A 17906-nucleotide genomic window follows, 5' to 3' on the forward strand; every position below is an offset into this window, starting at 1 on the left:
CTAAATTGCTTTCAGAGTCTGCATTCAAAATCCTGGAAGAGCCAGAACTGTGGCTGCCCATCACTGTTGTCATGGAAACAAGTGATGGCAGCATACCCCATGCTGGAGGCATGACAGAGGCGAGTGGCTTTTTATCAACTGAATGCAAAGCCTGACCAGAGGTTAAATGATTTCAAGCTCTTGGAGATTAATATTCTGCACGTGGGGTCACATGAGTGGGTACTCTCATCCTTCTGTCTTCATTTGCAGTTACATCTGAACATTCTGCATCTCCAAAGAGAAGATGGGTGGAAGATGGGTAGTCACAAAAGCAGTGGTGGCAGAAGTATTTGTGGTAGCAGGTTCAGGTTTGGAAAGGCATACAGGGGAAGTAATTAATGGCACTGCAGCTAGATCAAGAGTCATCATGGCCATCTCCAAAAGTGTCTAGTATCCTTGATCCTGTGAGGAGTGCACAAGTTTGGATACCTGGAGAAACTTTGTGAAGCTGAGTTCCATAATGCAGAACATTATTAGCATTAAAGTTCATGGACATCTTTGCTGTCACTCCTCTTGTGAAAGGCTCTTGAGCTGTCCTTGCCACAGGAAAGCCACCAGGATATGGGAGATCAGGGCTGAAGCAGCTGGGAGTCTCATGCTATTTGCCTGTTAAGTTCCATCAGTCCAATTTCTGCAAAATTCTGATTCAGAGGCAGCAGAGGGAGGGATCTGCAGCCTGTCCTGGTTGGCTGCTGCCACCCTGGGACTGACTGTGCGTGCTGCCCCAGTAAACACCTCGTTTGTCTCCATTAGCAAGGGAGACCTTGGGTTTGTTGGAGAGGAGTGTGCTGCATTTCTAAAGAGAAAATCTGTTTTGCTTCTAAATTCTCCTACTGGCAGCACTGCACTGCGAGCGTGCTTTGCATCTGGAAAAAGTGATATTGGCAGCAAAAGGGAGGACTCTGTGCTCTGTGCTGAGCTGGAGACCTCAGCCGAGCTCTTGGAGGCTGATGACATGAAAGGTGCAGGGTGAGAGGCTGTAGTGGAATTAGTCAGTGCTGTGAAAGACTGAGAGTGATTCATTGGCGGTGTTAGATGTGGAGTACCCGCAGCATGGAAGACTGATGTGGGAACAGCTGCTTTATCCTGAAAAACTGATGATGACAGAAGAGTGGTACCACTAATTCTGCCAGTCAGTGCTGCCCTAAATGGCCCCAGTAGAAGAGACATTTTACATACTCTCATCAAGGAACCATGACAAATTTTTGGAAATTAGACATTTTACATACTCTCATCAAGGAACCATGACAAACTTTTGAAAATTACTGTCAGGGAAGACTGATGCATTTTTACCCAGGAATATCAGAATATGCAGATGACAAAGAGGTCCTTTCCCACTAACTCTGTGAAATGCACTGTTGTTGATCCAATGAAAAGCATGGCCCTCATAAACAAGTTGGGACCCTTCTGTGATTCACCACACTGGAATGCACCATGCTTAGAGCACTATTCCTGCTTTCACTAACCTGCGAGCTAGCTGAATCTGTGCTGAGGAAACCTTCAGGATCTGCAGACAAAGGCACTTGGATGGGCAGTACAACTGGTTTAGAAAAGTTAATGGCATGAGGTGACTGGATTACCAATGAGGAGAATGATGGTGATGGAACAGCGGCAAGCATGTCTGATCCTGTTGTGCTTTCTCTGGAAATGGAGGGTGGTTTCTAATGGCACTGGCTGAGATGGCACAGCTGTACCCAAATGTGTCACTGGTGGTGTGGTGGGCAGTGTGGCAAACATACCAAGCTGAGGCAAACCTGTTAGAGCAGCTGTGTCATCTGCATCGTGAGACGACGGCCTCAGAGGCGACTCAGCTGAGACCTCAGCGGGTTCCTGGGGTGCACTGCTCCCGCTGCCCTGGTACAGGGAGGGTGACAGGTGCATCTGATCCAAAGTCCTGGCACGGGCGCCAGTCAGCGTTGTTCTGATCATCTGAAGCAAGTCTGCGTTCTCCAAAGTCTGTCCCAGGGAAAGATCAGCTACTGAGGGAGTCTTGGTTTCTGTGGAAGGCCGTGTTGGTGATAGTATAGATCTCCAGTTAGGAAAAGATCCTGTAGAAGGAGCATCATTGACATGCTGTTGCCTGACACCTGTAAAATAATAAGTAAAATGAGCATATTCTTCCCCCAAATGAAGAGTTGTTATCTTGTTGCTACAAATCCCAACACAAAATGCATTAAGTTTGGTAAAACAAATTAATTTTTTTTGTTGTTGTTTTTTTCAGAGTGCATAAAAATTCAGAGAAGATTTACAAAAAAAAAATAACAACACAAACATGAAACCTAGTGAAAGGTTCAACACAACAGATTTTAAACCCCTCAACTTGTTTCATCTGACAGAAGAATAAGGAAAGCTGCCTTGGCCATGCTATTCCAAAATCCTACTTTTACCAGGGATGTCTCAACATACTAAAAGACACATCCTTAAGCCTGGGACAATTCTTGAGGTTATCATGAGTCACCCTATGTCAAAACACTGCATGAGAAGATGGGTTTAGAAGCAGTACAGAAAGGGAATGGGTTTTGACAAGCAAGCTTCACTGCTTTGGCATGCAGTCTGACATGGGAATAGAGTCAGCACTGGCTGTGTTCCTGCAGGATGCATCTGGAGGTGCTCATCCTGCCAGCTCTAATAACGCGCGCAATTACAGGCACAAAAGGAAGAAAATAAAACAGGGATGAACAAGAGGAGAGGGGGGCAAGATCCAAAACAAAATAGGACATTAAACACTTTTTTTTTTGACATGTGCAGATGCTCAACATATCATTTCAAGTACCAGTTTACTCTGCATTCAACACCATAATGTTCCTAGGCTTTGTTTTCTTGAAATGATTACAGTTATCCTAAAATCACAGAATGGGAACACTCACATTTGTACTAATTCAAAGATTAAGATTCACTCAAGGGTAAAATTTAAGGTGGTGGGGTTTCTTTTTCCCTTCCCCCACATCAAAACAATAGATCAAACCTCAGTCGTGGCACTTGGTACCATGCCAATCTGTGTCCCCTTGCATAGCCAAGCAGAGGGAAAACATGGAGCTAAATCCTGCCCTCCAGCTGCAGCACATCTGGATCAGACACAGGGGATGCCAACCTCCTCCACAGCCCCGTGAATAACTCAACATAATGGTGTGGAAAAGCAAGCAGAGCAGATCTTGAGACACATAAAATGGGCTGGACACTGGCTCCAGCCACCCACGAACCCAAGGGTCAGCAGACCCAACAGCACCAACTGAGATCAGCCCACATGGACAGGAGCCAGCAGCAGGAGACCTTATAGCACAAGGGAGGAGAATGGGTCATGCTGCACCTATTTAAAGCTAAGTTTCTTTCTTTCTAGAGTTTTCTTTCCTCCTAAGTTTTTACACCACCATCCTCCATATGCACAGGCCACAGCAGATGATTAGAAACCAGCTCCTTCAGGCTCCCGTGTGCATTCCACAGGAATGTGCTGGAATTATGTTCAGCATTTTCTCTCTCTAAAAAAAAAAAAAAAGACAATCTTTTGTCTTTTTTCTCAAAAGATCTCAAAACAATGCGAGATCTCCCATTTTATCCCTGTATTTAAGAATTTTATTAAGCCATGGTGAAAAACAGCCATTACTATCTCCTTCACTGAGATGCAAGAATACTTATAGTCTCCAGAAACAATTTGGTTTAGAGAAGCAGCTCCAGGATGGGCAACAGAACAGAGCTCTGCCCTCCAAGCAACCAAAGTCCCCAGACCTTCCACTTGACACAGGTTAACTTGTACACAGCTGATCTGGAGAAAAGCAAAGGGAGGGAGACACAGGGCCACATATGGCAAGGAGGGACAAGCAGGGGAACAGGGAGCCCAATCCACTTTTATGGAGCTGCTCCAGAAGGTCAGCAGGGCAGGCTGGACAGGAGGCTGCAGAGTCCACCAGGGAACTTGACCCACAAGGAGAGGTTTGCAGCACAGAAGGGACATTTTTGTACTTGGGCCTTGGGTGCTGATGTGTCCTCAGGGGGACTGCAGACTGGTGTGGCCTGTTTTCTGATACTCTCCATGCTCCACCCTATGTTGGAAGGCACATTGTGTTCTAGACTGTGTTTTGGTGGCTTTTCCTTCCTTGTGAGTCTGGCAGATTTTTAACAGAAGGTAGGAAAGAAGATGAGATGAATTTTGCTCAGCTAGAATGGATTCAAACACGTGCCTGAAATTAAGAAGTAGCTGATGTGCTTTGCAAAACCAGACTTTAGGCAACCTGCAGCTTAAATATCTCTGCTGGTGAAGTCATCATTACCCAACCTGTTGCACCTCTGACTGTCTTGTTTCACCAGAACTGAAAAATGACTGAAAAGCCTTCATGTGGGATTTCTTTTAGCACTTAGTCCTAAAACTAATCTAGCACAAGTCCTAAAGGGGACTTGAGCAAGTCAATGTTTTCTACTTTTCCAAAACAGCAAAACCTATCAGCATCAATCCTCTCACAGTCTGCACCATTCTTCACACATTTCTTCACACATTGGTTTAATGAGAATGATTACAAGCAAAGAGACAACATAAACCTCGAAAAAAGCATTGATGTTACCTCATATTGACAAGAAGTGAAGAAAAGTTCAAATATTGCAAAGAAGATAAAACACCAAATAAATTATCCTCTAGCCACTTCTTTATTCCAGTCCTTCAGTTCTTGTTCCCTCCATTCCCTACCAACTGCCAGCTTCTCTGTTCACGCCCATTAATGAAGTCAAGCTCCCGAGTTACTGAAGCATTAAGAAAATTACACAATTTGCTGCAACCTATGTGTGATGCTGCATTCCACTGCAGCAGATTTTCTTTCATTCTATGCCTATGGAAAGATATTGATTGCCAGCATCTGTTTCAAACTGCCATAAATTCAGCATCTTGGTAGGAACCAGACAGACACAACACATGGAGTTGAAACTGAAGGATGTACTCTGTGCTTGAGAATTGTTAGGATAGCCCCAAGCACTACAGCTCCCTATCAAAAACTGTGCAAACCAGGACTGCATCATGGAAAAAAGGGCAGGGAGGAAAACATTGCACTTCTAAATCTATCAACAGCTGAGCACACTTGATGAAGGAGGAGACAACCAATACAAATCAACGGGAAAGCCACAATGAGAGCTCCCCACAGCATGCACTGTGCACTGAGCCACTGCTGGTACACACCAGTAGCTGCTCCTCCTGCCTCTAGATTACCTGTTATTCTTTCATATCTCAGCCTACTGATGAACCACCACCTGCAACCATCCCAAAATCCATCTAGCAGTAACCTCATTACAACAGCCATCGCTGATGAGGCACCTTACCATTAGCAATAATGAGGAACATTTCCAATATGCCAGAGCAGGAAGTTAAAAATCAGTCCAGTTTGGAGAAAACCATGTTTTCTACATTTCTGAGCACTTCTGTGCACACCTAAAGGCGTGATAAGGACCCTCACCTCTCCCCTTTAATAAAGTGAGGGTCCCCATGAGGGAGGTGTTGGATGCCTCGAGGGCACCTCTCACCTTCTCTTCTCTAGGCTGAGCAAGCCAAGGGACTTCAGTCACTTCCTCCACATCTTGCCCTCAACGTCTTTCATCACCTTCATCACCCTTCATCACTCTAACAATGTTGTTCTGCCACTTCCGAGTCAATACAAAATATCAGCTCAAAGGCATCTTCAACAGCAGAAGATTGTTGTTGTCTCAACTTTGGTTGCATTACTTACAGATCACCTGGACTGATAACATTTAAAAGTGAAGCTGATAAAGAGCACTCTCAGAAATTTTATTGCATGACTGACAAAGACATCTTCCCCATTATATGTCAAGTATGTATCTTTTCATAACCTTCAGCATACAGAGGACAGAATTTCAATTTTCCAATCAAATTGCTTAAATTATTCATTTTTGAGACAAAAAAAAAAAGACCAAAAGAAAAAAGACCCAAAAAAATGACAAAAAAGTCCCCAACTGCTATTAAGTACTGTAAAGGCTAAATTTTAGGAATAAAATAATACCTATATAGACTAGTTGTAGCCATTAAAGCACAGCAGAAATCCAAACATAAGCAATCCAAACATAAATCAATCAGCCCTCAGGGAGAGTACCTCCAAAGATACCTTATAAAAAATCAGACTGTGAGAAATACAATTGCTTGCAAACAAACACTTCAGCTAAGCCTTTGAGAATGTCTCCCAAACATTCTCCTGGGAAAGCTGGCAGGCCATGCCTTGGACATGGGCAAGGTTGAGAACTGGCTGGATGGCTGGGCCCAGAGAGTGGTGGGGATGGTGCCACATCCAGCTGGGGACAGTCATTAGGGATCAGTGTTTATTATCTTCAAATAAAAAATATTTAAAGATAATAAACCAACCTGTTTATTATCTTTACTGATGGTCTGGGTGAGGAGATCAAGGGTATCCTTGGGAAGCTCACAGGCAGCATTAAGTTGGGCTGGAGTGTTGAACTGCTGGAGGGTAGGAGGCCCCTGCAGAGGGATCTGGACACACTGGAGGCATGAGCTGAGGCCAACAGGATGAGGTTCAGAAAGGTGAAGTACGAGGTCCTGTGCTTGAGTCACAACAACCCCGTGGAGTGATCCAGGCTGGGGGAGGAGTGACTGGAAAGGGAAAAGGAGCTGGGGGTGCTGGTCAACAGCAGCTGAATTCAAGCCAGGGTGTGCCCAGGTGGGCAAGGAGACCAATGGCACCTGGTGTGGATCAGAAATATCCAGCAGGAGCAGGGCAGTGGCTGTCCCCCTGTACTGGGCATTGTGTCCAGTTCTGGGCCCCTCAGGAATGTGTCCAGAGAAGGGCAATAAAACTTGTAAAGGGTCTGAAGGAGCAGCTGAGGAAGCTGAGAGTGCTCAGCCTGGAGAAAAGGAGGCTTGAGGTGACCTTATCACTCTCTAGAACTGCCTGACAGAAGGGTGGAGACAGGTGGGGATCAGCCTCTCCTCCAAGGCAACCGGTGACAGGATGAGAGGACACAGAATCACACAGAATCACAGAACAATGAGGTTGGAAGAGACCTCTAAGATCAGGGAGTCCAACCAATGCCCTAAGACCTCAATTAGACTATAGCACCAAGTGCCATGTCCAGTCTCTTGAAACACACCCAGAGATGGTGATTCTACCACCTCCCTGGGAAGAGCATTCCAGCACATTATTATTCTTCTGGTGAAAAAATTTTCCTAATATCCAACCTATACCTTCCCTGACATAGCTGGAGCCTGTGCCCTCTGGTTCTGTCAGTGCTGCCTGGTGGAAGAGACCAATCCCACTTGTCTACAGCCTCCCTTCAGGAAGATGTAGAGAGCAATGAGGTCACCTCTAAGCCTCCTCTTCTCCAGGCTAAACACCCCCAGTTCCTTCAAACATTCCTAACAGGGTTTGTGTTCCAAGCCCCTCACCAGCCTCCTTGCCCTCCTCTGGATGTGCTCGAGCATCTCAACATCCTTCCCAACCTGAGGGGCCCTTCCTAAACTGACATGGCCTCAAGCTGCACCAGGAGAGGTCCAGGTTGGACACAGCAGGAATTGCTTCACAGAAAGGGTTGTCCAGCATGGGAAGGGGCTGCCTAGGGAGGTGGTGGAGTCCCCATCCCTGGGAGTGTTCAAGAAATGGCTCAATGAGGCACTTAGTGCTGTGGTTTAGTTGGGATGGTGATGGTTCGGCCAAAGGTTGGACCCAATGATCTCAGGATCTCTTTTCCAACCTTCATGATTCTAGGATTCAAGAGGAACAACAAGCCACCTACAAGTATTGCTGAGAGACCCTTCAGCACTTTACCCCACTCTATCCAGTACCAGATAGGGCTCTCCCAGGGCTACACCTTCTCTTTTTCTTTAAAACAATGCCACTAACATACCAAAAAAAGCATTTGTTCTCCTCCTCAAAAGTACGATGCTTCCCACTTACTATTGTTTTACCACAAGAGATTGAGTGCCCAAAGGTCAGATATGACTGGTAGGGGATACGATAAGAAAAAATTAACAGAATTAACAGAAATTAACAGTAATCTCTTTTACACCAGTGGAAAAATGTACACCCTAATCACAGGGTTCTGCAATTTACTTCCATTGAAGAGCATTAAGCCTACACTGTATGATGATAGCACCACTTCAGAGTTTTCCTAATGCTGTCATTTTTTTCATTATTCATTAAGAGTTTACAATTGGAAAAATGGCACAAAAATACAGATTTCATGAGCCAAAGAATGTGAAATATGCTAAGAACAAAAATACAAATGCTCAGCAAAGCATTTATAAAAATAGCTATGTAGCATATCAAAATCTTGCTCACTGTACAGAATGGCAAAAACTATGCCTTCATCATATGTTATCCCAGTTATACATTGATGAGATCATTACATCACAACCTATGTATCCCATACATCTCATCATTCCACAGGCCTTTGCAGCTTAATTACACGCTTTTTGCAAAACAATTAACAAGTGTTTTCTAGCCCTGACAACAAGCCAACCTACAAGACACCTATCCTGAGTCCTGGTTCCCACAGGCCAAGCCATGCCTGCTCCTCTGGTCAGTGTGCTTTGTGCTCATCCTCCAGGAAATCTGCTTGGAGGGAGCACCAGCATCACACTGGAAGGGATACAAAGGTGGTTTTGGCAGCTGCCAAACCCACAGCTACCACAGCAGGAAAGGATGGTGGAGGGCCAGAGAAAACTGCAAAAGAGGGAAGGTAAAGAAACCAGAAAACTAAATCCTGTTCTTCACAGGTATCTCATTAATATCCATTTTTTTCAGGCAGATTCTAGGAAAAGTTAAGTGTTTCAACAGACATCTTCTCACATTTGTTTCAGCTGTAACTTTTCCCAGATTAGATCTTGACCTTCCAAACCCAAAATTCTGTCCTGATGGATGTAAACCCAGATTATTTTACCAACAGCTGAGATTGTTTACATGCTAGCTCCTGGAACCCTGGATGCTAAGAATTTCAGACTTTCTGTGCTGAAAGGCACAGACCCTCAAGAGAATACTGCATTTGACTTGAGGCTGTGGATAAGGCTTCCAAAATGGAATTATAGAACTGGGATTGTGGGTGTGGAGTTTGAATAGAAGTGTGTAATATCACATGGTGGGAAACTTAGAGTTTAAGGTTTTAGGATATAGTAATATATGTAAAGCTGAGATGGAGGTTTTAGGGTCAATGGAGGTTTTTATCAATGTCTACAAGAGCCAGACAGTAAAAAACAACCATTACATCAAAAAAAAAGCCCTTTTTCCAGTGATCTTAGAAAATTATAACTGAAAACTATTATTAATTTATTTTTGACAACCAGGAAAAAATATTTTTCCTGATACCATCAGAATTCTGTTGAAATGAAACAGTTTTACTGTGAGGGAAAATCTCTGTGAGGAGATTGAGACATTGCACAAGGTTTCCTTCTCAACAAACAAAAGTTTGGACTTCATAACAAATAATAGAAAAACGTTAGGGCACAATATTTGGTCATTTCAGTTGCACTGCCATGTGTTTATACACATAAAAACCAAAGCAGAAATTTTCTGTTTGGGATGGTGGTGAACTTTCCTTGCCCTCACAGTGTAAGTTCCCTTTGGGTCCCAACGCTCCAGCACCACATCAGGGACAACCTCTTGGCTATCAATTAAAATACAGGGCTGCAAGAAAAATGCACTTTTTGCCAAAAAAGCTTTTGGCATGGCCTGTCTTGCTGGCTTGCCCGGCCCAAACGTCAGCTGCAGGGATTCGGGAGCTCCACGACTGTCACCAGCCCTGCTCTGGGAAGCCACAGGCAGCTGTGACTTGTCCCAAGTGCCAGCCTGGCCTGGGGCTCCAAAGTGTCCCCTCTGCCACCCAGGAGGCGCTGCTGGGAGGCTTTAATCTGCTCCAGCAGCGAGAGGGAGGTTTTGAGCAGTGCAATGGATCAGCCAGGGTGACAAAACCACGCTCTGGTGGCAGTGGGGACAACTCTGCCAGCAGTGATCCCAGCAGCATCATCTGTGGCATTCACATTTACTGGAAAAATCCCTTCATCCAGGATTTTTCTCCTGGGAAACTGAGAAGCCTCAGAGAAAAAGGAAAAAAAAAATAATTATCTGATTTGCTTCTCCTGTGTTTTGCTGCTTTGGAATGTGTTTGGAGATTGTTTCATTGGATTCTGCTGTGAGTTGTTTTCACTCAGTGGCCAATCAGTGTCGAAATTCTAGAAGGATTCACAAGTTTTCATTGTTATCCTTTTAGCCTTCTCTAAGTATCCTTTCTGTATTCTTTAGTACAGTTTAGTATAGTATTCTTTAATATAATATAGTATCATAAAATAATAAATTAGCCTTCTGAGAACATGGAGTCAGATTCATTCCTTCCTTCATCTGGGAGCAACCCAAATACAATAATCATCTGCACGCTGGATTCAGAGCAGATGCTCAGCTGGATCCTTAGGAAATGAGAGTGCAAGGGAGGAGGGTTCATCACCACACCATGCCACGGGATAACTGCAGAAAATCACACAGAAACCACAACCTGCAGCAACGTGTTTCAACAACTCAGGCCACGTTGTGCCCCAGCCAAACCGCTTGTAGTTATTCCTATCAGAGCCCTCTGCAATGCATCAAGGTTACCAAGACATAAATTGTGCAAAATTAAGAAAGAAAAGGCTGAGAAGCAGAATGCCAAGACCACAAGAACTGGATAAAAGAGGGTGGTGAAGCACCTGGCCTGTAACCAGTCACATACTCTGAGGAGTGCATGCAGAACCTGTGCACAAGACAGAGGCACCAATCAGGAAATGCGTGTGCAGCAGTTCTAGAATGTATCAATAGTGCATCATGTAAACAATAAATGGCTTCTGCTTAATCATATTGGTTAGTTGTCCAGGAGTCCTGATTCCCTGCAAGAACCTGCTCCAAGGGCTCTGCCCTTGAGCCTGCTGAACCTCCCCATGATCATTTCTGCCTGAGCTGATCTGGTTTTTCAAATGATTGAAGTGAATAAATGATGCGTACATGTATGTATTTGTTATTATTTTATGTATTTATTTTTTAAGTTTTAATTAATTTTTAGAGCTTTTTCAGCAACACTTTCAGGATCAATACCTTTGTGAGCCTGACAACCTGCTTTAGCATGCTGCTTACCTCTTTATTTGTAAACAGACATTTGCACAAACCTTTGCAAAGGAATTGTGTGTATTCAGGAAAGTTGCTGTAGACACTGCTAGCATCAGCATTAATGATTTAATGAACAATGTAGCAAAAAATTTCAAGGTCATTTGGGAGCATACCGACAGCAAAGCTGCCAGTTCTCCTGCTATTTTACCTTGAGTTTTACAAGATAAAATTGGAGATTGTTTCATTGGATTCTGCTGTGAGTTGTTTTCACTCAGTGGCCAATCAGTGTCGAGATTCTAGAAGGATTCACAAGTTTTCATTGTTATCCTATTTGAGAGGCTTTTCATGGGAAAAACAAAAGAAACACAGCCCAAAAAATATTAAGTAAAACACACTATATTAGTAGTTGATTTTTCATTCTTTACATGGAAATTCTGAATTATTGAAATTGTGGGGGAAAAAAGAAAGCTAAATTGTTTTTAAATGACATGATTTTTAAGCATATGACATTTTCACAGGACTGGTTAAAGTTCTTTACTTATTTTAAATTTTCAGAGCTAGGATAGACTAAAAGGATGGCATCAAATTCTCAAAAAGCATGAGAAGAGTTTGGGTTGCAAACTCTGATCTTCTTAGGCTCTGGAGTTAGGCAGAGCCAAAGAAGCCAATAATAGTAATAGTAGTACAGCTTTATTATTATATGCAACAGAAATATGTATTTTCTTAACTAGAAGCTACTCCTTTAATAAAGCTTTCAGAATTTAAACTCCCCACCAAAGTCAGCACAAAAGGAGACAGAAGAGAGCTCCTACTAAAAGCCCTTTAGATTATTCTCCAAAGGAAAAAAATAAAACTATTGTTTGCAGAACTTTCCTAAAGAAACGACAGCGCTTCCAAAAGGTTGAACTGTGGGCCAAATTACATAATACAATATATTCTGACATGCTTGTTGAGCAATTGTGAATGTTCCCTTGAGCCAAAAAGCTTTCTGCTCACCAACCCAGGAACATCTTCAAGGGAACATTTGAGGCCACAGCCCAGGAGCAGAGAAGACCCTCTGGACCAGGAGCAGCTCAGCCAACGCCTCCCCCCAGAAGTGAGACCCAGCCTGGGGCTGCAGCAGCAGGAGGCTAAACCAGGACACCAAAACAAGGATGTGCAGGTATATTCAAACATTCACATGGCTCCTGACATGCCTGGGGTGCCAGAGGGGCCACAGCTCAGCAGAGAGGAGGTGACAAACAGGCTGGCAGCACCAGCACCTTCAGCCACTGCTGCTGCTAACTGAGCTCAGGGGTTAGCACCCTCATTCTTATTAATTTCAACTTATTTCAGAGCTTTGGAGTTGCAGTTTGTGGAGGTAGCACTCATACACACACACACAAGCTCTGTGAGCTTTTCAGTGCCTATTTCAGGCCAAGATGTGGAGGGCAGGCAGGGAGGCTGTGCCCTGGGCAGCCCTGTGCTTCCCCTGGGGGCAGATCCTGTTTGGGCTCTGTTCCAGCAGATAACCAGGAGAGAAGTTATTCCTGCCTTAGGAGAGATGCAATCTCAGAGGTGCCAAGCTCACAGCATCAACACAAGGACCCAGGTTCCCACCATGCCTTTTGCTGCTTTTCCAGCTCTTTCCACTGCCTGTGATGAAGGATAAAGAGGTGAAGACCAGGAAAGAAATGTAGGTCACACACAGAAGTATCCTGCTTTCTCTGTCTGCACAGGGTTCAAGGTTGCCCCACTGATAATGCTTTCAAAGTACAGAAGTCTCTGCCCGTAAAAAAAAAAAATTATTATATTGATTTTTAGATTAGAAAGCTTTCAGGTCATACTGAAGAGAGGGTGAGAAAAGAGCAAATGACATACCATTTTTTACAAAATGCAACAAAATAATCAAATCCAAATTCCATTTTCTCTTCAAGATCTGCACCAAAAAAACAGTGTTTACCTATCCTGGCATACAATGTGATTACTGAACCCAAAAAAGTGCAGGCTATTGCACAGCCCCAAAAGGGAGAAAGGTTAAAATATTGAATATATCAATGATCCAATAGACAAATATTGACTTGAAATTTTGGGCCATTCTTCTTTGGAGGGGAATCCTCCTTATGACCATGGATGGGACTACAAACATAAGGTGTTGCTGGAAAAGAGTCCACATAAAATGCTGTTTTTTCTTAGATTAGAAAAACTATTCTGGAGCAGGATAGACAGCACTGAAGGTAAGGGACAGCACTGAAAGCTGCTTTATAAGGCTTTGGGATTTTCCTCTCTCCCCACTTTAAAAGGACAGAAACCTGGGAAAAAGTCAATAATACAACACAAAAGAAAAATACAACACCTTGTTCTTCCTTACATATAGACTTTTCAAAAATTATTCATTTTAAAGCAATCTCTTTTTAAAAAAAAAATCTGATTTTTGTTTTTTAGTTCAATATTGCCCTTTGATTCCTACCTTTTACAAATGTAGCAAAGGCCCAGTCTCAAAAAGGGAAAAACACTCTCATGTGGAGCAAACTTTCAGCTTCCAGGAAGCAGTCAGAGAACATCCTGAGGTCAAGTCATGATGACAGGCAGCAATAAAATTCTCCTGAACAACAAATCAGCCTGCAACTTTGCTATGACCTGCTGTGGGTATTCAACATAAAGTGCAATATCCTTTACACATTCATGAACTGTGCATATCAACTAGCTAATTAATTCTTAAGCTCCTTGTCTGTTCTACAGTAAACAAAGACTTGGCTCAGGCTAGAAACTATCATGAAGCTGTTTAAAAGTTATTTCTATTTTCTATGACTTTCACTGTGCACAGCCCATTAGTCTTTATTTTCAGGGTCTTTTCTTTGCTGCATAAAAGTGTCAATAGCTCAGGTTTCTAACAATATGTTGCCTCATTCTCTTTTATCATCTCTTGGAAACAAATCCAAATATTTATCTCTACTGTCCAGAACAAAAAAAATCAGCCACACTCATGGACAGAGAATAAGAGGCTAAAAGCAGTAAGGGAGAGCCCAGTCACTGATGGCAAAAATGTTAAAAAACTGCCCAGTCAAATCTCACTTTTCAGTCCAAAATCCAGAAGAAACATCACACAGATGCAAATATTTGAGAATTGCTTTTGAATCTGAAAAATCAATAGGAACCTTGGCAAACTGTGGGGTTCACAAAAACGCTGCAGAATTACTTTAGCTCCCAGCCCAGCTGCAGGGAGCTCCCCTGGGAGCAATGAACACTCAAATCACCACCAGGACAAGGTGTCTGCACCTGCTCCTCACCTATTTCCTGCAAAAATGATGGATCTGTCTGAATCATTTGGGATTTTAATTCCCAGGTATCCAAGCAGCAAACCCAAAACTCAGGAAGAGCCAAACACAGGGATAAAGCAGGTGGATGCACCCAAAGGCAGCAGCTCTGTGCTTGCATTGGCTGCCTAAGCACAAAAAATGTCACAACTAATGGGTGTTGTGGTGTGAAGAAGTTGATTCTTCTCCCTGAGATAAAGGCATTAGCATTTTCTGTCAGATCATTAGACAACATCTTCCCTGTGAAATGACAGGAGCCCTAAAAAAACCATTTAAAAAAGCAGGATCACTGCTACAGGGCCAACAATATTCCACTAATAGCTGAAGTCACTTTTAATTGTAAATGGTTAACCATTATCCAGTGACCAGCTGGTTTCTCAAAAATCAGACACTGCCTGGAAGAAAGGGCATTATTAGAAAGAAAAGATGATGCCATTTCCAGATGGTGAAAAGCACTGCACAAGTTGCTAGGTCTCCTGATTCAACTCTCCAAGGTACAGGAGAAAGATTTGAGGGTTTGAATAGAGAGTAAGTAAAATATTCCCTCTGAAAAGTTCAAAAAAAACCAAATAAGATGCATTTTTCCCTCCACAGTAATGTGAGTTTCTTGGCTGCCTTCTGCTGTGCTTGCTCGTGGAACTCACATGCTCCATCACACTGAATGGCAAACATGGCTCTGGTAGGGCAGAAATCAAAAATCTTCCTCTTGCATCCCCAGCTGAACCCCATCTTTTTGACTTCTAGCTTAACTCAGAACTAAACCCCCAAAAATCCCATCTCTGTGACCCACTTTGGGTACTGCCACAATATTTCTTGTCACTTGATTGCTGCTCTTTTCTGCTAAAGTTTCAGAAGATTCTGTTCTCCAAAAATTTCTGGGAGCTATTTCTAAAAACAGCCTCCAACAAAAGCAGACCCTAATTTCTTCCCAGCCACTCAGTTAATCTTTAGGGACATGCACAGTCACTTCTAACAAAAAGAGAAAGAAGATGCCATACTCAGACAGGCTTTTCCTTTGTACACACACTGTGGAAACATTTTGCATTCATGTCAGTATAACTGAATATCTGGATTTTAAAGCCCTCAGCCCAACCAGGATTTTAGGAGCTTTACTGCTACACTGTCAAACACATGCACTATGTAGTATTTAAGAAGGTTTTCCATTAATCTGCTCTATGCTGGTATTGTTATTGATATGAGCTCATTCAAATGAGATAGGGATAACCAGGGGAACTAAAGAATACAGGTTATTTCTTAAAAATTAAATAGATATATGAAGGGAAAAGGCATGGGGGAAGAAGGTGCTAAAACTCTCATGTCATGCAGCCATTTATTATTCATTTTACTCAATTAAGAGTTTAATCAGTAAAAGGATCAGCATTAAGATCTGTCGCAGACATCTTTCATGAAAAATCCTTTCTTAGGATTTTTCCTTGTGAGAAGCTGCAGTTTCAGTAACCAAAGTAAACAATGGTTATCTGCTGCTGTGGAATGCAACAGGTAGACCCATGATTGGTCTCCTGTGGGTGTTTGGATTTCTTGACCACTCATGGCAGAGCTGGCTCTTGCTCTGTCTGAGACACAGATCTTTGTTATTCATTCTTTTCTATTCTTAGCTTAGCTAGCTGCTGAAGAAACATTTTCCTTTCTATTGCTTTTTAGTATAGTCCTAATGTAACATATATCATAAAATAATAAATCAAGCCTTCTGATCATGGAGTCAATATTCTCATCTCTTCTTCATCCTGAAAACCCTTGTGACCACAGTCACAAAGATCCAAGTGCCTGATGCTACAAAAAAGCAACCCTGACCATCCAAGGCTTTGCTCCAGAAGGTGAAGGTGAAAGCTTCTTCCCACAACCTTCCTGACATGTGACATATTGCACAAACCAGGGCAGAGCATCAGCAAATTTCTCAAGTCAGATTTATGGCACTTCAGGTACTCTTTCAACACATGCTCTTCCTCCCTGTCAAGATTTACCGGCCTGGATGTCAGAAAACATCTCAGGAATGGTGAGTGCAAACACAGAGGTGACACACCACACTCATGGAAAGAAATTTCCATCCAAAGGTTGCTGCCTTTCTGTCATCAATCAGGACACTGGTGACTTCATGGGTGAGCCATGAACTAAAGCTGTGAATACAGTAAAGAGTTACAGTGTGGATGCAGGACATGAAAAGATCAGAAGATGCCCATTACAATTTCACCAGCAGGAAAAAAAAAAAGAAGTATCTAATTTTTTTTTTCAAATATTTGTTTGCCTCAGGTGCATCTACCTGATGACTTTCAAAATCCTCCCAATGAAGGGTGCTTCTTTGTCGCTTTTCCTCCAGGGTCCTCTCCTTCCCTGCAAGCCCCAAGAGGAACATGAGCTGTGGGACCTGCCCTGCTCCCCAGCAGCTCTCACACCACACCTATTGCAGTTTTCTTGTCCTCCTGTCACTCTCCAAGGGTCCCAGGAAGAAGTTTACAAAGAATTGGAGTTCCCTGGGGCAAAGTTACCCACAGGGAAAGTCTGGTTTGCACAGTGCCAAAGGGGCTGCCTTGAAAGAGCAAAGTAAAGCAGCTGAGGGGTGTGGGGGGAAAAGCTGAAAAATCAAGACAGCTTCTGGTTTCACAGTTAGCTGTGACCAGATCAGAGCTGAGCAGCAGGAGCAAAGCCCAAAATGCTCCTTTGCAGCTCTGTAACATGGTGAACATCACTTTTCCAGCTCACCCTGCTGGAGACTCCTCTGGCCCCACAAGGAGAGGGACACACCATGTCCCTACCTCGACATCTGGGCTCAAAGACAGGTGCTATTCTGAATTACCTTGAACTGGAGCCAAATCCTTTATTTGCAGGAAAGGGCAGAAATGAGATTGTAAATTCTGGTCATAGTCTAGAGATTTGTCTTGTTGGCTTTCCCCATTAATTTCTTTTTCATGGTTTTACCAAAAGCCATCTGAATCTTAAGACTAACAATTCATTTCATTCTTCACTGGCTACTGCTTTTTCATTAGCAGGTGGTGCCTAAAAGAGTACAAGGAATGTTCCCAGAATTCCAATTAAAAAACCAAATAACAGCTATTTCCCACAAAGATTTGTCATCTCAGAAGTTGCCATTTCAAAGTCAGAAATATGTTTCAGTCACATCCCCTTCCTGCCAACCACAGGGCACCATATTTCTCAACCAAAAGCTTCTTTTACTGCATCAGTTATTTAAAACTCTGCCTAGAAACATTAAAATGCTGACAATAACAAAAATACATTTTGACAACAGAAGGCAGTATTTTACATGACTTAATAGCATCAATCACAGGACCTCAGTTGGCAGCTATCACAATGAGCCTGCACTGTTATGAAATAAGATGGTTCATTGGCAGTGCAAAATTTAGCTAGAAGCTAAAACATTAATGCCACTCATTTATCCCCATCACAAAGAAACAATGGATTAGAAAGGGAGCCCACACTGCAGGGTGAGCCAGGATGGGATTAAACCCTGGCTCCCTGTGTGTGACTTGTT

The 17906-nt window shown here is 43.0% G+C and overlaps 1 protein-coding gene across 1 annotated transcript in view; it reads right to left on the reverse strand.

Annotated features, from left to right (window-relative positions):
• The window catches only part of KIAA1549L (KIAA1549 like), a 136245-nt gene that overhangs the window by 74957 nt on the left and 43382 nt on the right, over positions 1–17906 (reverse strand). The window contains 1 exon segment of the mRNA XM_036383582.2: positions 1794–2126. Coding sequence (XP_036239475.2) covers positions 1794–2126 — 333 coding nt within the window.

The sequence above is a fragment of the Molothrus ater genome, chromosome 6 (genome assembly GCF_012460135.2).
Source record: "Molothrus ater isolate BHLD 08-10-18 breed brown headed cowbird chromosome 6, BPBGC_Mater_1.1, whole genome shotgun sequence".
NCBI classification, from domain to species: Eukaryota; Metazoa; Chordata; class Aves; order Passeriformes; family Icteridae; genus Molothrus; species Molothrus ater.